This window comes from Pristis pectinata, chromosome 2 (genome assembly GCF_009764475.1).
Source record: "Pristis pectinata isolate sPriPec2 chromosome 2, sPriPec2.1.pri, whole genome shotgun sequence".
Classification (NCBI taxonomy): domain Eukaryota; kingdom Metazoa; phylum Chordata; class Chondrichthyes; order Rhinopristiformes; family Pristidae; genus Pristis; species Pristis pectinata.
The window spans coordinates 23,810,172-23,834,619 of NC_067406.1; the positions used below are offsets into that span (position 1 = coordinate 23,810,172).

The window sequence follows — 24,448 nt, forward strand, 5'->3', positions numbered from 1 at the left end:
CACAATAAGATCTAGAATCATTGGGAGAATGGGTCTGATGTAGCTAAAAGCAACTTCAAAGCCAATGAACTGAGAACAAATTGAAATTTTAAGACCACCACCATCATCCCGGTACCAAAAAAAAGCAAGGTAACATGCCTCAATGTCTACCGACCAGTGGCTCTGACATCCACCATCATAAAGTGCTTTGAGGGGTTGGTCATGGCATGCATCAACTCTAGCTTACCAGACAACCTGGACCCATTGCAATTTGCCTATCGCCAAAACAGGTCTACAGAGGATGCCATCTCCCTGACCCTACACTCAGCTCTGGAGCATCTGGACAGTAAAGACACATACATTAGACTGTTGTTTATTGACTACAGCTCTGCCTTCAATACAATAATCCCAAGCAAGCTTGTCACCAAACTACGAGACCTAGGACTCAACACCTCCCTCTGTAACTGGAGCCTTGACTTTTTAACAAATAGACTGCAATCAGTGAGGATAGGCAGCAATACCTCCAGCACGATTATTCTCAACACTGGTGCCCCACAAGGCTGCATCCTCAGCCCTCTACTCTACTCCCTATACACTCATGACTGTGTGGCCAGATTCTGCTCTACCTCCATCTACAAGTTTGCAGATGATACCACCCTTGTAGGCCGTATCTCAAATGGCGATGAGTCGGAGTACAGGAAGGAGATAGAGAGCTCAGTGGAATGCTGTCATGACAACAACCTTGTCCTCAATGTCAGCAAAACAAAAGAGCTGGTCATTGACTTCAGGAAAGGGGGCAGTGTACGTGCACCTGTCTACATCAATGGTGCTGAGGTCGAGAGGGTTGACAGCTTCAAGTTCCTGGGAGTGAACATCACCAACAGCCTGTCCTGGTCGAATCACGTAGATGCCACGGTCAAGAAAGCTCACCAGCGCCGCTACTTCCTCAGGAGGCTAAAGAAATTTGGTTTGTCCCCTTTGACTCTCACCAACTTTTACCGATGCACCATAGAAAGCATCCTATCTGGATGTATCACGGCTTGGTACGGCAACTGCTCTGCCCAGGACCACAAGAAACTGCAGAGAGTTGTGGACACAGCCCAGCGCATTACGGACACCAGCCTCCCCTCCTTGGGCTATGTCTTTACCTCTCGCTGTCTTGGCGAAGCAGCCAGTATAATCAAAGACCCCACCCACCCTGGACATTCTCTCTTCTCTCCTCTTCCATCGGGTAGGAGATATAGCAGCCTAAAGGCACGTACTTACCAGACTTAAGGACAGCTTCTACCTCACTGTTATAAGACTATTGAACAGTTCCCTGAACTGTTCAATGAGATGGACTATGACCTCACGATCTACCTTGTTGTGACCTCGCACCTTATTGCACTGCACTTTCTCTGTAGCTGTGACACTTTACTCTGTACTGTTATTGTTTCTACCTGTACTACATCAATGCACTCTGTACTGACTCAATATAACTGCACTGTGTAACGAATTGACCTGTACGATCGGTTTGTAAGAAAAGCTTTTCACTGTACCTCGGTACAAGTGACAATAATAAACCAATACCAAATTGCCAAGAATCAAGTAAGGTTAATATGATGCTATCACCAATTGATCAACCTGACAGAGGCACATGGGCACCAATAAATTAATGCAAATCATAAGGAGAAATATGTACAAGCGTGAAGATTATAGATATATTAATCTAGGAGTCAAGAATGCTAGAACCAAACAGAATCTGAGAATCACTGCTCTAAAATTACAAATATATTACAAAAGAAACCCAAAAACTAAGCTCAGCCTTGGATCCCAACCAGGACTGCTTGCATTTGGAATTGGGAATTGTGGAGCAAGAGATGAAAATCTCAAGATGAGCACTTTCTTGCCACAAACCTCCTTCCTAGATGTAGACGCTACACGTAGAAGGCTACAAGGTTGGGTCATCAAGTGATATTTTGAAGAAAAAAAATCATTAATTGCTGTTTTAGTTGCACTGTTAAACAAAAATAAATACTGTACCATTGAATGAGCCAATGAAAAACACTTGGCACTTTTAACTGTTGACGGAACATCAACTTCTCATCCTCCTAATCAAATGCCTCCCTGGACTTCTCCTCCTCTCTCCCTGCAGCCTCCTCCAGCCTTGCACCCTCAGATCCACATGTTCTTCCCATTCCACCCTCTTGAGCATCTCCAGTTTCCTTTGCCCCACCATGTGGCCCATTATCAAAAAGCTTGGTCACACTCAGTGCAAATTTTATACATGGAGAACAACTTTTTTAAAAAAAAATAGAAATTGCAAAGTAATAAATAATTATCTTTGGTGGGTTTGGCTTTCGGAGGAATATTGTCATGGATACCAGGTAGGGCTGTCAACACGTGACCTTTTGACTGTTCTCAGTCTTTCCATGCAGGCAGTCTTTTTCCCAATTCTAATATTGTTATAATCAACAAATGAACCAGGACAAGGCCACTCTGCCCCTCAAGCCTGCCCCGCCCCTCAGTAAAACCACGGCTAATCCGATTCTAACCTCAAATGCATTCCTGCCTACCTCTAAACTTTCACTCTTTGCTTATCAAGTATCTACCTTAAAAATACTCAGCGACTCTACTTCCACTGTCCTTAGAGGAAGAGCGTTCCACAAGAGCCTCGGTGGGGAAAAAAAACACCTCAAATATGCAACTCTATATTTTTAAATAGGAGGCCTCTAGTTCCTTTTTCTCCCACAAAAGGAAACATTCATTCCGCACCCACCCTGCCAGGTCTTCCTTTCTCTCTTCCAAAGTCCAGCAGATCCAAGCCTAATCTCACCAAACCGTTCTGCACAACATAACTTGCCCATGTATTAAAGTTAGGATCGGGGTTAATCTAGTGACTCTCTGAACTGCTTCCAACACATTTGTGTCTTTCCTTAAACTGGGAAACCAATACTGTACATAGTATTCCAGATATGATCTCACCGTAGGCCATAGGTCAGCTATTGGAGCATAGTGCTTTTGTTACTGATTAAGCTTCCAGAGGCCCGGAATATTGATCCAGAGGCACAAGTTCAAACAAATAATCAAAAGCCAGAAAGCTTCTGCATTGGATCTGTCACAAAACATTTGATTGTTACCTCTTGTGAACTCCATTTAGTTTTCCAAACATCAGCAGAATTAAATTTCCATTGCTGATGACTTAGCTCTGGTGTCAAGGAAGCCAGATGAGAGTTTAAGCATCAGAGAGGGGCACTGTTGAGGTCCTGGTGAGTGGAGAAATGTGTGTTGATGGAACTAGCTCTAGAACTCCATGCTTTTAACACTATTGAAATGAAGAACCAGGGAGAGGTTGGCTCAAACCCAAATCCTGACCAAATCTACTTGGGTTGTTGAAATATTCCAGGTTGCAGCCATTGCATTGAATTACAGTTCTGTTGCAAATGTATTAACTTTATTAATACAAGTGCTGCAATGTGGTTTACTTTTAACTTCTCTTCCCCCCCAACCCCCCCCCCCCCCCCAAATGATTCAGCAAGCCACTCAGTCATATCCCAATCCTCACATTAAAACAAAAAATAAAACCAGATGGACCACCTAGCATTGACCAAGCCACCAAATTCAGACTTGGTAAAGCCTCTCCCAGACCAATCAACAATTTGAATCCTCATCACAGACACCTAATGATTGGAGATCTGTTCAGTCTTCTCAAGCAACAGCTTGGTATGGACATCTTCACAGAATCATTCTGAATAGTTAATATTCCAGACTCCTCCTTCACAGGTATGTCCTGCCCAACCAACATGACAGAACCACCAGAGGTAGCAGTGCACTGGAAAACAGAAGGAAGCAAAGCTAAAGGCTCTCAACATTGACTCTAGATCTCATGAGATCTCATGGTACCAGGTTAAATTGCCACCTACTGACCTCATTCAGCTGATGGATCAGTGGTCCTCCATGTTGAACAATAATTGGAGGAAGCACTTAAAGTAGAAAGGGCACAGAATGTACTCTAGCTGGGCAACTTCAATGTATCTAGGCTGACTATCTGAAGGCGAGCAATTTACCCCCTAACAGTCCTTAGACTTTTCACTGTGCACACAGGAAAGATCAGGCCTGTGAGAACATGCTCTCAACATGCACTTACACAGGCACTCAACATGCCTGTACAAGTGCAGCTCCAATACTACTCAAGTTCAACATCACCCAGGACAAAGACATTTCATTTGATTGGCACCCCTTCCAACACCCTAAATATGCATGCCCTCCACCACTGGTGTGCAGTGGCTCCAGTGTGTACTACCTAAAAAATACACTGTAATTACTTACCCAGATTATGGCAACGGTACCACCCAAGTCTGCATCTTTACCTCCAAGAATACCAAATCATTGCTGGGTCTAAATCCTGGAACTCCTCATGCAACACCATGAGAATACCTTCGCCACAAGTGACCTGCAGTGGTTCAAGAAAGTGGCTCACCACCACCTTCAAGGACAATTAGGCAATAAATGCTGCGAGCAATGCCCACATCCCAAAAAAGTGAAAAAGCTAAACAAGTTGAGAAATCAGTCTAATTCTGGGTACATGTTGTACCTATTAAGCAAAGTAAATTTTTGATTTATGAAAGAATATTATCGAAAATGGTGTGAAGGAAAATTATTATCTGGTTGCAATAAGCTATTCACTACAATTTAGCACTACAACTATTTATTATTGCAGGGCATAACCAATTGGCTTATGTTTCAGTCCAGTTTCCTCAATGAGTCCATGAGGGACCTAGTACTTAACCTTTCATTGTTGATTTGACAGGAGAAAGGAACTGCATTTGAATAAAAACAGCAGGTGGCTCAAATGCCATGAAACTATGGTGCAAGCTTATTTTCTGCCTAGGTGATTCCGCAAGGTCCTCGTGGCACCTCCTTGTAGGCCCATTTATGTTCAAACCCTTTCCCTTTACCAGAGGAGGTTTGAGAGCTTCAAGTGTATGGATGACATCAAGTTCTGAGAGGATACAAGGAGCACTGCTTCAGGAATTACGGCAGATAAAAAGCAAAAAGTTGATAGCAAGCATCAAAATAACACTGATCTAGTGAAGACAGTGGATTGAATAGGTTTAATTTGTAAAAGAAAAAGCTGCAGTTCTAAAGGATTTCAACTTGAATAGATGTCACAACTTAAATAGCCAGTCTTAGACCTTGGACGACAGCTCTCAGCTCAGCACAAGGTCTTCTGTTAAGTTGCAGAATCAGAAACTGTCACTGAAGCTGGCTACAAAATTGCTTCACTGATTGCTAAGACAATTCGGCCTTCTCTTGGTCAAGATTTTGTGAAAGCCTGCAGGTCAATAATGTGCAAAAAGTGGCGAGCTATTGAAGGTCCGGACTCTAAACCAATATTCAGTGCATTATATCGGATCTCAGATAGCATTAAAAGTTGTGGCAAAAAAAACTATGTTCTTTCTCTTAGCAAGAACTGAAGTTACTGGTTGCTTAGATGGGCATATTTCATGGAGTGAACTTGTTTACCATTCTCTGGGATGAAATCGAATGGGGAAAAAAAACTGGCTGGCATTTTGACAAATGGTGAGGAATCAATGATAGGGGAGCACGATGGAACAAAGTGCACATCGCAAGCAACATCTGGGTCATCAAAAGGAGCACCTCATCCAGCATCACTGTCCTTCCACGAGCAAAATCTACCTGGCACATGTGATGTATAACTTCTTCATGGTCAATGCCATAAAATCTCATGGATTCCAAATGCTATCAAATACTTGGTGAGCACATGATGTAATTTATCGTGCAGAAATGTTGCTCAGCGAGACAAAATCTTAAGATTTGTGGTGTTACTACCAGAAATCAGAAGTTTTTTTTTTAAAGAAACATAATGAAAGGCCTGTGACCACCCCCCCCACCCCCACCCTACCCCACTTGGAGGATGCTAACTGGGCTTGTAAGCATTTCTCATCCTGTTTACTTATATTCTCAGGTTTTCTTGCAGCATACAGGAAGGTTATTCAACCAATTGGGTCTATGCTAGTTCTCAGAGCAATCCCATCAATCTTGTTCCCCAACTTATTCCCCCGTGACCTATTATCTCTTACTTCCCCGTCAACTTCCCCCATTTCTCCCACCACCCACCTACAGACAGGGGTAATTTACAGTAATCAATTAACCTACCAACCAACATGTCTTTGGGATGTGGGGGAAACCAAAACACCTAGGGGAAACCCACTTTGTGCAAACTCTAGACAGACATCTACTGTCAGGATAAAATCCAGGTCCCTGGAGCCATGCAGCAGCACAGCACCAATTACTATGCCACAGCACTTTCTTTAGCGACCTTAATGATCTGAATATTCTGCCTGGAGGACAGGTGCAACTTGTGATTTGGCTGATGAGGGTTTTTTCATGCTAGCTATGCACTGTTCAACCATTCTATATAGAACTTTTCATCTTTTCATGCTAGCTATGCACTGTTCAACCATTCTATACAGAACTGCTAAGCTCATCTCTCTCACTTTCCTACTTTTTGGAATTGGTTTATTATTGTCACTTGTACCGAGGTACAGTGAAAAACTTGTCTTGCATACCGTTCATACACTTCAATTCATTACACAGTGCATTGAGGTAATACAAGGTAATGCAATACAGAGTGCAGAGTAAAGTGTCACAGCTACAGGAAAAGACAGTGCAGGTAGACAATAAGGTGCAAGGTAATAACAAGGTAGACTAAGTTCAAGAGTCCATCTCATTGTACTAAGGAGCTGTTCAATAGTCTTATAACAGTGGGATAACAGCTGTCCTTGAGCCTGGTGGTATGTGCTTTCAGGCTTGTGTCTTCTGCCTGATGAGAGAAGGGAGAAGAGAGAATGTCCTGGGTGGGTGGGGTCTTTGATTATGCTGGCTGCTTTACTGAGGCAGCAAGAAGTATAGACAGAGTCCAGGGAGGGGAGACTGGTTTCCGTGATGTGCTGAGCTGTGTCTACTACTCTGCATTTTCCTACTGACAGGTGTATTCTCGACTTGGCAGCCTATTGTGAAATCGTAGGGAAGATGCAAAATTCATTCAGATGGCGATGCACAGAATTCCATAAAGACAGAAAAACTGAGGATATTTCCCAAGCTTTTTATAGCCAACTCAAGAAACAGTGGAATCAAGTTCTCAACTTGGTTAGCGACACGCTTGGCATACGAACTTTGTTCAATTTCTAAAGTTACCTTCACTAGAAACATTGCCAATGCTGCAGCAAAGAGCCAAAAATTTTATTTGCCTTTTGAGTAGAATTGGTAATGTGTGAACTGAAGCAAAAGCTGCAAATGCTGGAAAACAAAAACAGAAAATGCCAGAATCATTCAAAAGGCCAGGCAGCATCAGCGTAGAGATAAATAGAGGAATTGCTTCAGATCCTATTAAAGGTCTGAACCAATCTGAGGGAGGATCTTTGACTTGAAGCAATGACTTTGTTTCTCTCCCCACAGATGCTACCCAGTCTGCTGAATGTTTCTGTTTTTGTTAGTTTGTGAACATGCCTTTGCCAATTCAGAACAAATTAAAATAGTGCAAACTGATAACAGATAATAATCTTAAAGGTTTAAAGCGTTTGGCAATGTCAAAAATTATGCTTGATAGTCACAAAATGGGTTCTCAAAAGTAGTACCTTATATTACATTAATCCTGAGGGAATCATCCACTGGTAATTTTGTAGTGTTCTAATAGTTAAATTCACTTCAATAAGGAAGTGAATATATTAAATTTAAATTAATGATCAGTTGCTGGTTGGATCAAAACTCCAGGCTGTTGTCCTTCTCCCATTAAATATCAGGTTAGACTAGAAAAAACAAGGTTATTCTCCCTGGAGCAAAGTGGATTTAGAGGAGATTTGATAGGGATGTTCAAATTATGACTGATTTAGACGACTGTTCCTGGTCGTGGTTAGTTCAAGGACCAAGGGTGCAAAGATTTAAGATTTTGGACAAAAGATACAAAGGGAATGTGAAGAAAATTTTTCAAAAAAAAAGTTATTATGATCTGGGATTTAATGTTGGCAAAGAAAGTGAAAGCAGCGTCAGAGCTCTCGCAGGGAACTTGAATAAGAAAGACAGAATAATTCCAGACAATGGGGAAATAGCAGGGGAAAGAGACTGGACAGGATTACTCAACTGGGAGCCAACAAAGAGTCAAATCAGCCAAATGACTTCCTGTACCCATGATATTGCCCTGAAAAACAAATGCATCAAACATAATTCCCAGCAGTTTAATGAGGAAACCATTATTCACCTTGCCACTGTGTCTTTACATATGTGATTAAAAATAACCATATGTAACCAGCAACTGATAAGTAAAACATATTTCACACGAGTGGCCCTGGTAAGTGTTTTGGATTATCAATCTGGCCCTTGTTCCAAAAGAATTGGGCACCAACGTTCATTACAGGCAGTCAAGGTACAAATGTGGAATTTAAAACAAAGTCGTCAGTGAATATTATATGCAACACTTATAACCTTATAAATCTTGGTATTAAGTTAGAGAGAGAGGCTCTCCTGATTTTGGGTAATAGCTGTAGGAGTGGAATGGATTGCACTGACTAGATTTCTATCATGCAATACAATAACTCAAAAGTCTATCCAATACTCCTCTTTTAAGAAGACCACTATGAACCCGGTACCAAAGAATAGCAAGGTAACATGCCTCAATGACTACCGACCAGTGGCTCTGACATCCACCATCATGAAGTGCTTTGAGAGGTTGGTCATGGCATGCATCAACTCCAGCCTCCCAGACAACCTGGACCCATTGCAATTCGCCTATCGCCAAAACAGGTCTACAGCGGATGCCATCTCCCTGGCCCTACACTCAGCTCTGGAGCATCTGGACAGTAAAGACACATACATTAGACTATTGTTTATTGACTACAGCTCTGCCTTCAATACAATAATCCCAAGCAAGCTTGTCACCAAACTACGAGACCTAGGGCTCAACACCTCCCTCTGTAACTGGAGCCTTGACTTTCTAACAAACAGACCGCAATCAGTGAGGATAGGCAGCAATACCTCCGGCACGATTATTCTCAACACTGGTGCCCCACAAGGCGGCATCCTCAGCCCTCTACTCTACTCCCCACACACTCACGACTGTGTGGCCAGATTCTGCTCTAACTCCATCTACAAATTTGCAGATGATACCACCGTTGTAGGCCGTATCTCAAACAGTGATGAGTCGGAGTACAGGAAGGAGATAGAGAGCTGGCCCTCAATGTCAACAATACAAAAGAGCTGGTCATTGACTTCAGGAAAGGGGGCAGTGTACATGCACCTGTCTACATCAATGGTGCTGAGGTCGAGAGGGTTGAGAGCTTCAAGTTCCTGGGAGTGAAAATCACCAACAGCCTGTCCTGGTCAAATCACGTAGATGCCACGGCCAAGAAAGCTCACCAGCGCCTCTACTTCCTCAGGAGGCTAAAGAAATTTGGTTTGTCCCCTTTGACTCTCACCAACTTTTACCGATGCACCATAGAAAACATCCTATCTGGATGTATCTCGGCTTGGTATGGGCAACTGCTCTGCCCAGGACCGCAAGAAACTGCAGAGAGTTGTGGACACAGCCCAGCGCATCACAGACACCATCCTCCCCTCCTTGGACTATGTCTTTACCTCGCATAGTCTTGGTGAAGCAGCCAGCATAATCAAAGACCCCACCCACCCAGGACATTCTCTCTTCTCTCCTCTTCCATCGGGTAGGAGATACAGGTGCCTGAGGGCACGTACCACCAGACTTAAGGACAGCTTCTACCCCACTGTGACAAGACTATTGAACGGTTCCTTTATACAATGAGATAGACTCTGACCTCACGATCTACCTTGTTGTGACCTTGCACCTTATTGCACTGCACTTTCTCTGTAGCTGTGACACTTTACTCTGTACTGTTATTGTTTTTACCTGTACTACATTAATGCACTCTGTACTAACTCAATGTAACTGCACTGTGTAATGAATTGACCTGTATGATCGGTTTGTAAGACAAGCTTTTCACTGTACCTTGGTACAAGTGACAATAAAAAACCAATAATTAATAAGCATTTTCACTTTCTAACAACAAACGGGCTTTCTAGTCTCAAGGGCAACATGACTTTCAGTTGCATCTTTGACAGACTTATCATTTGCACCACTGGGTTTTTGATTCAGTCAGCAGGTAGATTTCCCCCTCAGCAGTCAAAAAGAAACTCCATGACTCCTCAAAGCATTTCACCATCACACTTAACCCAGTGACATCGACAAATTCACTACTCTGCAGCAAAACCAGAAAAGCGAGGGAGATAGATATTTCATCCACAAACAAGAATCAATGATGCTAGTTAACAGGGATTGTAGGGAGAGGTGGGGGATTGATAGTGCACTTAGAAGTCAAGCTAGCATGAAACTAAATCTGCAATAAATAGAGATTCATCTTAGGAGCAACAAAACTTCAGGAAGTCCAAAAACAAAAAGGCCAGAGATATAAGGAACTCAGCATTTTCCAGCAATCATTTGACCTATTGTTGGGATGAAAATTGTATTAGAGAAAGGAACATGAATTGCCTGACCCGCTGAGTTCCTCCAGCACTTTTTGTGTACTGCTCCAGATTCCAACAGCTGCAGAATTTTATTTTGTGTCTATGAAGTGCCTGTGCCTAGATGGTTTGAAGTAGTGATGCTGAACCTAGCCCTTGACCTGTTCATACTCCTGCAGCAGAGAGGGGGAGAATTTTAACCTGGTGACAATCAAATGACAGTGATGAATGTGCAAGCTGGTGTGATTGACAACTTGGAGGGAAGTGTGAAGGTCACGGTTTGCTGATGAATAAAGTTGATCAATATTTGTAGAATCGTCATTTTTTCCTTCAATGTATAAGGAAAGGGGAATTATATTCATGTGAACAACCACTCAATCCCCTGGAAGACTGCTGAGGCCGTTGGTTTCAATGCCATTTTCACATGCATCAAAACTGCTCGTTATGCACAGCCGGTGAAGAAGGACATTGACGCTGGAGAATCTGGGATGTATTTGCATTGGAGGCAGTTCAGAGAAGGATCACAAATTTGACTCCTGGGAATGGAGTGGGTGGCTTTTAAGGATCAACTGAACAGATTGGGTTGATCACCATTGGAGTTTAGTAGAACCATGTGACCTTATTGGAATAAGACAGATGCTGAGAGGATGCCACCTCTTGCAGAATAAGGTGCACGGTAGTGTAGCAGTTAGCATAATGCTATTACAGCACCAGCGACCCGCGTTCAATTCTGGCCGCTGTCTGTAAGGAGTTTGTACGTTCTCCCAATGTCTGCGTGGGTTTCCTCCGACATTCCAAAGACGTATGGGTTAGGAAGTTGTGGGCACGCTATGTTGGCGCCAGAAGCGTGGCGACACTTGTGGGCTGCCCCCAGAACACACTACGCAAAAGATGCATTTCACTGTGTGTTTCAATGTACATGTGACTAATAAAGATGTCTCATCTTAAGATCTGGAGGGATACTTTCTCTGAGGGTCATAAATTTTCAGAATTCACTACTTTTGAGAGCTGTGGAACTGGAGTCATTGAAGATATACCAATCCCATGCTGAGAGATTTTTGGACTACAGTAGGGTTATACAAAATAGGCAAGAAGGTGGAGCTTACATAAGGTCAGTTCTGCGATGATCTTTTGATGAAGTGGCAGAGCAGACTCAAGGGCCCAAAAGGTCCTGTTCTTCTGCTCCCATTTCTTACACGTGTGTTCTATTGGACCATGCTTTGTCCATGACAAGATTGAAGTGCACTTTCCACAGTCTTTCTGGAGACAAAGCCTCTTTTTCATACTGCGTACACCCCCCACTACTGTGCACTACAAATTGTGCTAAATAGGATAGCCCCAGAACAGATATGGTGGCTGAAAACTGTGCATCCAGGAGGCATGGTGGATCATCAGCCATAAACATACACCACCAAAATACAACCAGTACATTAGTCAAAATACTACCAGACTAATGGTAGTCTTTCACTCTACCATTACTATCATGTCTGGGCATCAAACCTGGTTCAATGAGCGTAGAGGGATGCAGGTGTACCCAGAGATGAAGGGTCATCCTGGCAGACTTGCAGCACAGAACTACGTGCAAATTGAACAGCAAGTACAATATGGAGCTAGGTGATCTCACAGCCAGTTCATCAGATCAAAGCTCTGTAGGAGCTGCCACATCACCATTATAAATAGTGGTGGACAATTAAACAGCTGAGAGAAGGGGGTGGCTCCAAGAATATCCCCATTCTCTCTTCTTCCCCTCCCATTGGGCAGAAGGTATAAAAGCCTGAAAATGTACCACCAGGCTCAAGGACAGCTTCTATCCCACTGTTATAAGACTATTGAATGATCCCCTAGTACAATAAGATGGACTCTTGACCTCACAATCTACCTTGTTATGGCCTTGCACCTTATTGCACTCTCTCTGTAACTGTAATAGTTTATTCTGCATTCTGTCATTGTTTTTCCCTTGTACTAACCTCAATGCATTGGATGTGATGAAATGATCTGTATGGATGGCATGCAAGACAAAGTTTTTCCACTGTACCTCAGTACATGTGACAATAATAAACCAATTTAGTTTATCTTAAATGATCACAGGATGGGGCATGCAAGTGATGCATTTCCAGAAGGCATTGGATAAGAAGCCACACAAATAGTTACTGCACAAGATAGGAATGCATGGGGTTTGGGGTAATATATTACCATGGACACAAGAGGGGCTAACTATCAGATAACAGAGGCAGGATAAATATGTCATTTTCAGATTAGATAAGATATCTTTATTAGTCACATGTACATTGAAACACACAGTGAAATGCATCTTTTGCGTAGTGTGTTCTGGGGGCAGCCCGCAAGTGTCGCCACACTTCCAGCGCCAACATAGCATGCCCACAACTTCCTAAACTGTGCGTCTTTGGAATGTGGGAGGAAACCGGCGACCCGGAGGAAACCCACGCAGACACGAGGAGAATGTACAAACTCCTTACAGACAATGGCCGGATTTGAACTGGTGGGGATGCCACAGGGATCAATGCTGATGCCTGAATTATTTATAATTTGTATTGATGACTTCAATGAGGGGACCAATATCCTTAAGCCACATTCAATTATGCAAAGAGAAATAAAGGACTGCGGATGCTGGAATCTAGATGAGAAACACGATGATGCTGCAGGAACTCAGCAGGCCAGGCAGCATCTATGGAGAAAAGCAGGCAGTCAACGTTTCGGGTCAGACCTTTCTTCAGGACAGAAGATAGGAAAAGGGGAAGCCAAATACATAGGAGGGAAAAGCAGAGCAGTGATAGGTGGACAAAAGAGGGGAGGCGGGGTGGGCACAGGGTGGTGATAGGTAGATGCAGGTAAGAGATAGTGATAGGCAGGTGTGGGGGAGGAGGGGAGAGCAGATCCACTGGGGGATGGGTCAAAGGTAAGGAGAGAAAGAAAAAAAGGTAGAAAAAAAAAGATGGGCTAGGAAAGGGAAGAAGAGAAGCAGCATGGTGGGGGGAGGGGGGTTGTTGGGAAGGGGTGTGGGGATTACTTAAAGTGGGAGAATTCAATATTCATGCCATTACGCTGCAAGTTTCCAAGACAGAAAGTGAAGTGCTGTTCCTCCAGTTTGCGCTTGGAATTCTCCTGGAAGTGGAGGAGGCAGAGCACTGACATATCTGTGATGGAGTGGGAGGGGGAGTTGAAGTGACTGGCAACGGGGAGATGCAGGTTGCAGTTACGGACAGAGTGCAGGTGATCTGCGAAACGGTCACCTAGTCTGTGTTTGGTCTCACCAAAGTAGAGGAGACCACACTTGGAGCACCGAGTGTGACATTAAGGGAAGTGCAGGTGAATCTCTGTATCACCTGAAAGGAATTTTGGGTCCCTGGATGGAGGTAGTGTAGGGGCAGGTGTAGTGGAAAGTTCCCAGGGTGGGAGCAGCAATCTAGGGAATCATGGAGAGAGCAGTCCCTGCGAAAGGCAGAAAGGGGTGGGGAGGGGAAGATATGCTCGGTGGTGGGGTCCTGTTGGAGATGGTGGAAGTAGCAAAGAATGATGCGTTGGAAATGAAGTGGCAGACGGAGTTCAACCCGGAAAAGTGAAGTGAAGCTCGGTGGTGGGGTTCTGTTGGAGATGGTGGAAGTAACAAAGAATGATGCGTTGGAAATGAAGTGGCAGACGGAGTTCAACCCGGAAAAGTGAAGTGAAGTGATCACTTTGGAAGATCGAATTTGAAGGCAGAATGCAAGGCTAATGGCAGGATTCTCAGCAGTGTGGAGAAGCAGAGGGATCTTGGGGCCCACGTCCATAGGTCCCTCAAGGTTGCGGCACAGGTTGATATGGTTGTTAAGGCAGTGTATGGTGTGTTGGCCTTCATTAGTCGGGGTATTGAGTTCAAGAGTTGCAAGATAATGTTGCAGCTCTTGAACTATAGAACTCTGGTTAGACCACACTTGGAGTATTGTGTTCAGTTCTGGTCGCCTCATTATCCGAAGGATGTGGAAGCTTTAGAGACTGCGGAGGAGATTTACCAGGATGCTGCTTGGATTGGAGAGCATGTCTTATGAGGGTAGGTTGAGTGAGCTAGGGCTTTTCTCTTCGGAGAGGAGGATGATGAGAGGTGATTTGATAGAAGTGTACAAGGTGATAAGAGGCATTGATCGAGTGGGACATTCAGAGACTTTTTCCCCAGGGTGAAAATGGCTTACACAAGGGGGCAAAATTTTAAGATGATTGAAAGGTACAAGGGGGATGTCAAAGGCAAGTTTTTGTGTTTTTTTAAAAACACAGAGAGTGGTGGGTGTGTGGAACACACTTCCAGCAGAGATTGTGGGGCCAGATACATTAGGAACATTTAAGAGACTCTTAACTAGCCACATGAATGATAGGAAAATGGAGGGCTATGTGGGAGAGAAGGGTTAGATAGATATTAGAGCAGGACAAAATGTCAGCACAACATCGTGGGCTGAGGGGCCTGTACTGTGCTGTGCTGTAATGTTCTATGTTCTATAAGTTCCAAAGCTGACCACACTATAATATGGGCCCCACCTTAAATGAGTTATATTAAAATAGAATAGCAGTGGGTATTGCAAATCATAATCAGTCGGCTGGAGAGATTAAGTGAATGTTAACAACAAAATTTCACAACATCCAACGGCTCTCCTGACCAGTTAAGGTTTAGAGAGTTACTGAACAAATGAAACGCAGCAAAACCCACAAGGAAACCACCTCACCTCAGGGCTTTCTTTTATAAACAGAAGTTTAAAATATGCACTCAAAAAGTTAGGCATTTCTTTCTGAACTTCTGATTTTTGAGGATATGACTATATCTCTAATGAATGAATCAGGGATCTGCAAGTTCACAATGCGCTTCCTTATAGAAAGCAGCCATGTCAACACATCACGGTGATTTCTTATGCAGCTCCTGGAGTATTTAGCAGCAGCCAGCCCTGTCAGCACACAATGCACTCTATTTTTTCCTACTGAATGTTAGCATGTCAGAAAATGCTAGATCTTGGTACATGTGACAATAATAAACCAACACCAATACCAAAAATCCAATAGAAAAGATGCTTTGATTAGTTATTTACATTTTCTCTGTGAATTTCCGGCAGGTCAAAGAGCTGGAGCCTCATGGTGTACCATCACTCTGCTGACACCACGTCAACATAGCGGATATCTGGGGTAAACCCAAGAATCCAAACAACCACAAAATAATTGAATCCTCTGGAATCAAGGATGAGGTCAGATCCGCAATCTACCCGAGTGCACTCTTCCAATCCAAGGTTGAGTGTGGTACCACTACTGCTGAGCAATAGTGACGCAAGAGTTAACTTACTGGACCCAAGTTCAAATCCCACCAGAGCAGCTATAGAATTTGAAGTCAGTTAATAATCTGGAGTGTAAATAAAAATGACCGAATCGTCATAAAATCCCTTGCATAAAAACAATTCCTCCACCCACCCGAGCCCCCCCTCCCCCACAGATGCTGCCGACAGTCCCCACTGAGTTCCTCCAGCAGATTGTTTGTTGCTGTCATAAAAACCCAAATGGCTTATTATTGTCCTTCAAGGTAGGAAATTTGCCATTCTTATCTGGTCCATTTCAGAGATCCCAAACCCACCCTTGGAAATGGTCGTGCAAGCCACTGAGAACAAGGACAATTAGGGATGAGCAATAATTGCTGGTCTTGCCAGTGGTACCAAGATCCTGAAAAATGAATAAATAAACTGAGACATGATATAGACTGTAATTGCTGGAATCTAGAGCAACAAACAATCTGCTGGAGGAACTCAAAGGGTCAGGCAGCATCTGTGGATAGGAAGGAGTCGTCCACACTTCAGGTTGAAACCCTGCACCAGGACCAGAGCCTGATGCACAGTTTCAAGCTGAAGCGTCAACAGTTCCTCTCCACCAAACCCCCACCCACCAAGCTGGATGCTGCTTGACCCACTAAATTCCTCCAGCAGATTGTTTGTTGAAATAAAAATCTGACTTGGCAGATATCAAACACTAAGCTGCAGGCCATCACATACTGGAAGTTCATGCTATAGACACTGGGGGAAAAAGTGAACTGTGATACACCCCAGCAAGAGAGTTAAAAATGAAGGCGGCTTCTTTATCTCCAATTTATAAAGAAGGCAGCTCTTATAATGAAGAAGGCTTCTCCCTAAAACAATTCTCCAGTGACTCCATTGTCCTGCTATTGCTCCCTGAACCTTCACATCTTCCTCTGGTTAAAATACATGTTCTTACCTTTTAGATTGGTAACTGACTATTTTATGTATTTAGGTGTTAAAATTACTAAGAGACATAAAGACTTATTTAAAGCTAATCTACTGTCTTTAATTGATCATGTTATACATTTATTTACTAAATGGTCCCCACTGTCTCTATCATTGGTAGGCCGAATTAATGCGGTTAAGATGAATATTTTACCAAAATTTTTATATTTATTTCAAGCGATTCCAACTTTTGTTCCAAAATCTTTTTTTGACAGTATTGATTCTAAAATTTTTTTCATATATTTGGCAGAATAAAAACCCAAGGCTAAGTAAGAAATATTTACAAAAACTAAAAAAGGATGGTGGTATGGCCTTGCCTAACTTTAGATTATATTATTGGGCAATCAATATTAGATATTTAATTTTTTGGGTACAAGATTCAGATGTAATTCAATGCCCCAAATGGATACACCTTGAGTCCCAATCAGTACTTGAATTTTCATTAGTTTCTATTTTAGGAGCCCCACTCCCTTTTGCACTTACCAAATTAAGTAAACATATGATTAACCCAATTGTTAAACATACAATACGAATATGGTTCCAATTCCGTAAATTTTTTGGATTGAATAAATTTAATCTATCAAGTCCCATTCAATCTAATTTTTTCTTTCATCCATCCAGAGTTGACTCAGCTTTTTTCATATGGAAAAGGAAGGGAATAGTATGTTTTTGTGATTTATTCATTGATAACTGTTTTCCATCTTTTGAACAATTGTCTAATAAATACAATTTGCCTAGATCACACTTTTTTTTGATACTTGCAAATTAGAAATTTTTTAAAAGCTACTATAATCTCTTTTCCCACACCTTACAAAACTGATATTACAGAAAAAATTTTTGGTTTTAATCCTTGTCAGAAGGGCTTGATAGCAATAATTTATGATTTAATTATGAAAATTATTTCAGAACCACTGGACAAAATTAAGAATGAATGGGAAAGTGAACTCCAGACAACTATACCCACAGAGACTTGGAAGAAAATTCTTCATTTAGTTAATACATCTTCAATGTGTGCCAGACATTCTTTGATACAGTTTAAGGTAGTTCACAGGACCCATATGTCAAAAGATAAGCTAGCTCGTTTTTATCACCATATAAATCCTATATGTGACAGATGTAAATCAAATGTGGCTTCTTTGTCACTTGTTTTGGTCCTGTCCTCTTTTGGAAAAATATTGGAAAGATATTTTTAACATTATTTCAAATGTATTGAAGATTGATTTACAACCTCACCCTATCACTGCAATTTTTGGTTTACCAAGGATAGAATCTGGCCATCTATCTGCCTCCGCTAACCGTATGATTGCCTTTGTTACATTAATGGCCAAACGATCCATTTTGCTGAACTGGAAGGATCCAATAGCCCCTACTACTTTTCAATGGTTCTCTCAAACTATATCATGTTTAAACTTGGAAAAAATTAGGAGTGGTACTGTTGATCCTTCACTTAAATTTGAGGAAGCTTGGAGTCCATTTATTCAATATTTTCACATGATATAGATCCCCTTATAATAACCTTTCAATTTAGAGGAACAGACTTGACGACATAATATTGCTCTGTTACTATTGAGAAATTTTAGTCCAGTTTTTTTTTAAATTTTTTTTTCTTTAGCTTAGTTTGGTTTGATATATTGTTTATAATTTTTCTTATTGTTTTGGGGATTTTTTTTCTCTCTTTTATATTTTATAATAAATCTTTTTCTTTTATATTATATTCATTCACTAACAGATCGTTGGATTTACAGATTTTTTTATACTTTATTGTTCTTTATGATTATCCATGTCATGATTGTTCTCCTGATCTCTTTGTATTACATGTATAAACATTGATATATTAATCTGTATTAATTTGAAAACTAATAAAAAGATTGAAAAAGAAAGAAAGAAAATACATGTTCTGATGTTCTAGTGTTAAACGATACAAGGACCTTTGGGTAAACACCTTTCACTGCTTCAAGGCATCACAAACTGCTTCACAGTTACTGAAGTACTTATGAGCCCTCTGTACTTTAACCACTCTCTCCAAGTTTACCAACCTTCGGTCACCCTTTGTCAGATTTTAAATTAATGGTGCCTCATTACTCCAGTCAAATAAACAGAATGGCCTCATTTAAGGCACCTAGATCCTTCCTACTACTGAAAACGTCTATTAAAGCTGGTCTGAGCTTTCCATACTTCAGTGAAAATGAATTCTAAAATGCTTTTATCGATGCACCATAGAAAGCATCCTATCTGGATGCATCACAGCTAGGTACGGCAACTGCTCTGCCCAGGACTGCAAGAAACTGCAGAGAGTTGTGTAGAAGATACAGGAGCCCGAGGGCACATACCACCAGACTTAAGGACAGCTTCTACCCCACTGTGATAAGACTATTGAACGGTTCCCTTATACAATGAGATGGACTTTGACCTCACGATCTACCTTATTGTGACCTTGCACCTTATTGCGACCTTGCACCTTATTGCACTGCACTTTCTCTGTAGCTGTGACACTTTACTCTGTACTGTTATTGTTTTTACCTGTACTACATCAATGCACTTTGTACTAACTCAATGTAACTGCACTGTGTAATGAATTGATCTGTATGATTGGTATGCAAGACAAGTTTTTCACTGTACCTCGGTGCAAGTGACAATAATAAACCAATACCAGTGTCACTCCAAAGTAGGGCACACTGCTGAGAGGGGAGGCAGGGTCTTCGTCCCACTCTGGAGTCATGATCACAAAATCTAGTCAGTCCCATACTGCAGCAGTTTCTTCCCAACAGGTTTTACCAAGTAAGCTGCCTACTGTCAAAATGCTATCAGCAGCTTGTGAATGTTGTGTAACATTGATTAAAGGGTCCCAGTCGTCAGGTAGCATCATGGCTGTTATAAAGAAAGGTGCCTGTTGAGATAACAGCTGGTGAGAATCGAGCACAAGCAAGCACTTTGCACTGTTACATTCTTCCTTGTTCCCACCAGCCAGTCTCTCCCTTGTACCCTCCCCGCGTCCTCAGCCCTCTACTCTACTCCCTATATACTCATGACTCTAACTCCATCTACAAGTTTGCAGATGATACCACTGTTGTAGGCCGTATCTCAAACAGCAATGAGTCGGAGTACAGGAAGGAGATAGAGAGCTTAGTGGAATGGTGTCATGACAACAACCTTGCCCTCAATGTCAACAATACAAAAGAGCTGGTCATTGACTTCAGGAAAGGGGGCAGTGTACATGCACCTGTCTACATCAATGGTGCTGAGGTCGAGAGGGTTGACAGCTTCAAGTTCCTGGGAGTGAACATCACCAACAGCCTGTCCTGGTCGAATCACGTAGATGCCATGGCCAAGAAAGCTCACCAGCGCCTCTACTTCCTCAGGAGGCTAAAGAAATTTGTTTTATCCCCTTTGACTCTCACCAACTTTTATCGATGCACCATAGAAAGCATCCTACCTGGATGTATCACGGCTTGGTACGGCAACTGCTCTGCCCAGGACCGCAAGAAACTGCAGAGAGTTGTGGACACAGCCCAGCACATCATTGACACCATCCTCCCCACCTTGGACTCTGTCTTTACCTCTCGTTGTCTTGGTGAAGCAGCCAGCATAATCAAAGTCCCCACCCACCCAGGACATTCTCTCTTCTCTCCTCTTCCATCGGGTAGAAGATACAGGAGCTTGAGGGCACGTACCACCAGACTTAAGGACAACTTCTATCCCACTGTGATAAGACAATTGAACAGCTCCCTTATACAATGAGATGGACTTTGACCCCACGATCTACCTTGTTGTGACCTTGCACCTTATTGCACTGCACTTTCTCTGTAGCTGTGACACTTTGTACTGTTATTGTTTTTACCTGTACTACATCAATGCACTCTGTACTAACTCAACGTAATTGCACTGTGTAATGAATTGACCTGTACGATCGGTTTGCAAGACAAGCTTTTCACTGTACCTCGGTACAAGTGACAATAATAAACCAATACCAATACCCCCTGCTCCATTATTAAATGCAGCCTCAAATCCACAACCCAAATGTACAAATGTAAATCTCAAAGGCCCACCTCTGTTTGATAAAATCCTCCAACTCTTTGCAGGTTTTCCGTCCATCATTCATGTGCTGAATCAGATTGTCATAGCCAACAGTGCTGGTTATGTCTGTACTCTGGAAGCAGAAGAGAAATGCAAAATAATTGGAACTGGGGGGGAAAAAAAAAAAGACAAACGTGCTCTTTACAGGGGATAGCATTTTAAAAATAAATCTATTTTCAAAGTGATTGAAACAGTTGAATTTTAATCCTTCCTCCAAACTATCTTTCCCTCTGTGTTACTGCTATATGGCCATCACATATCAGTAGCCCCATTGACTAAAGAAACAGATGTTAAGCCATGAATAGCTGACAGGCAGGCTAGTTCTGTTCAAGCAGCCCACCTGCTGAAATGTTTCACCCACAAAATCAGGTAATGATCTACCTTTACAGTGGCTTCTCTCCTGTTTATACTGAATTCACACCTGGTGAAGGAGTTTGGTGATGGTGTGACGAGACAGAGGTCAGTGACATGAGGTTAGTGAAAACAGCAAGTATCACGCACATAACTTCCTTAACTGCTTTCTGGATTTATCTAATCTACTTACGTTTTGGTGACAGATTGGCCCAGTACAACAGCTGCTATAGGTCTACAACTAGGCAGCTGAACACCCAGAACCATGCAGCTCTGAATAAGCTTGATATACATTTTCAACACCAAGCTGAGGTATCAAGTGCGTGTGGGGAGACAAAGTACCAGTGCGAGATTTTTCAGCCATATCAAGCACATCGCAAAGGAAGTGACTTGCACTATAAAGCCATGTTTTTCTAACCAATTTGTTTTTGCTTTAACCCACTGTCAATAATTTATTCACACATACCCCAGATCTCTCTGTTCCTATACCCTGTTAGAATTGAGCCCTCGTTTAAATTGCCTCTCCCAATTCATAACACTTAACATTTTTCTGTGTTAAATCTCATCTGACACTTCTGTTCATTTCACCGATCTGTTCACTTCCTTTTGAAGTCTATTACTATCCTCCTTACAATTAAGAAAAGCAAATGGAACCGATCCCTGGGACAGACCATTGTACATTTCCCTCTTGTCCAAAAAAACTGTTCACTACTATTCTGTTCCTGTCACTTAACCAATTTTTTTGATCCCTTTTTATTCCATCCGATTCAATCTTGATGACAAGCCCATTGTGCGGCATTTTAACAAATGCCTTTTGAAAGTCTATAAATACACCAGATTAACCACATCTCCCTCATTTAAAAAAAAGTTAAACTAACTAAACAGAATTTGCTTTTAAAAAATCAGGATATGGGCCACATGCAGATAAATGGGACCAGCTCTGGAAGACACCACGGCTGGCATTGAAGAGTTAGGCCAAAAGGCCTGATTCTGTATTATAGAACTCTGACTAAGTCGATGCCAGCTCTCTGTCTATCCACACTAGCGCAGGTAACAACTATTCCTAATTTTTATTATTGAAAATCAAATCTTTGACTCTCACCAACTTTTAATCGACACACCACAGAAAGCATCCTACCTGGATGCATCACGGCCTGGTACGGCAACTGCTCTGCCCGGGACTGCAAGAAACTGCAGAATTGTGGACACAGCTCAGCACATCACAGACACCAGCCTCCCCTCCATGGACTCTGTCTATACCTCTCGCTGCCTTGGTAAAGCAGCCAGCATAACCAAAGACCCCACCCAAACTGGACATTTTCTCTTCTGCCCCCTCCCATTAGGCAGAAGATTCAAAAGCTTGAAAGCATGTACCACCAGGCTCAAAGACAGCTTCTATCCCGCTGTTACAAGACTATTGAACAGTCCCCTAGTACAATAAGATGGGCTCTTGACCTCAATCTACCTCGTTATGGCCTTGCACCTTACTGTCCGCCTGTACTTCACTTTCTCTGTAACAGTAACACTTTATTCTACATTCTGTTATTGTTTTACTTTGCACTACCTCAATACACTGTTGTAATGAATTGATCTGTATGGATGGCATGCAAAACAAGGTTTTTCACTGTAATTCTGCACAAGTGACAATAATAAACCAATTTACCAATATACTGGGGGAGAAACTCCCTCCACTCTTTTCCTTTCATATTAGAGTCAGAGTTCTATCTTGCTGTGCAAATCTGCTCCTGGATATTTTTCCCCACTAGTTGGCAAGCTACAGTGTACTCCCAGTAGACCAGTAACACCCCTCCTTTCCTCCCTTCTGTCTTTACTGAACAGCTTGTACCCAGGAATAGTTGGTGTTCAGCTCTGCTTTTTATCCCCCCCAATTCCACAACATCAAAATCTTGAGTAGTCATTTTCACCTCCAGCTCTCCAACCTTGTTTGCAAACGTCTTTGCACTCACTTTCAGTTTACTCCAGTCTAAAATTGTATTATTTCTTGTACCAGGAATATTTGTTTCTACTTTGTATACCTTTCTTCCCATCAGCGCTACTTCCCAGAGCCCATCACTTGGCTGAATTAGGGTCATAGAATCATAGAGAGAAACAGCATGGAATCAGGCTCTTCGGACTGTTGAATCCACACCGACCATCAAGCACCCATTTTTACATTACACCTACCCTAACCATTTTTATTTCTCCACATTCCCATTAACTCCCTCCAGCTTCTGCCACTCACTTATTGACTAGGGGCAATTTACAGTGGCCAATTAACCTCCCAACCCACGTTGTTGAGGCATGGGATAAAACCAGAGCAGCTGGAGAAAACCCAGGCAGTCACGGGGAGAACGTGCAAACCTCACACACAAGGTACCAGATGTCAGGATCAGGTTGCCTGAGCTGTGAGGCAGCAGTTCTACTAGCTATGCTGTTGTACTGCCCGAAATAGTTTAAGTTTTCCCTACAGCTCTAATAAATCTCCCGCTAGGACATTGGTCTTGGTCTATTGAGGTACAACCCATCCTCTCCCAGGAGTGGTGCCCCAGGAATCTAAACCCCCTCCCCTTGCACCATTTCTCTCAGCACCTATTTATCCATCTTACTGTCTCTCTGTCTGCCAGCACCTTCCATTGGAAGTAACACAGGAGGTTCTGCTTCTCAAACTCTTTCCTAACTCCACTCCCAGGGCAAGAAGTCCAACACTTGGTTCGCCATCAGACCCAAATATACTCCAACGTGGTCAGATGAAAGGAAGGAAGAAAAGAAAACCAGTGGTGTATTTTTACAGTACATCTACATTTTACAAACACACAAGTCCTGCTTTGCATTTTATCAAAACGTTTCTGAACAATCAGAATCAGGTTTATTATCACCGACATATTTCGTGAAATTTGTTGTTTTGCGACGGCAGTGCAGTGCAAGACATAAGGACATAAAAATTACAGCAAGTTATAATAAATAAATAGTGCAAAAGAGGAACATCGAGGTCGTGTTCATGGGTTCATGGACTGTCTATAAATCTGATGGCGAAGGGGCAGAAGCTGTTCCTGAAACATTGATTGTGGGTCTTCAGACCCTTACACCTCCTCCCCAATGGTAGTAATGTGAAGAGGGCATGTCCCGGGTGGTGAGGGTCCTTAATGTGGATGCCGCTTTTTTGAGGCACCACGTCTTGAAGATGTCCTCGGTGGACAATGCAGAATCCTGCTTAAAATGATTTTTTTTAAAATCTTAAATCAGTAAAGTCA

General features: G+C 42.4%; 1 protein-coding gene across 1 annotated transcript in view; it reads right to left on the minus strand.

The window, feature by feature from the left end:
• pstpip2 (proline-serine-threonine phosphatase interacting protein 2) overlaps positions 1–24,448 on the minus strand; it is a 117,506-nt gene that overhangs the window by 58,822 nt on the left and 34,236 nt on the right. The window contains exon 2 of the mRNA XM_052010294.1: positions 20,819–20,919. Coding sequence (XP_051866254.1) covers positions 20,819–20,919 — 101 coding nt within the window. The remainder of the gene's footprint in view (positions 1–20,818; positions 20,920–24,448) is intronic.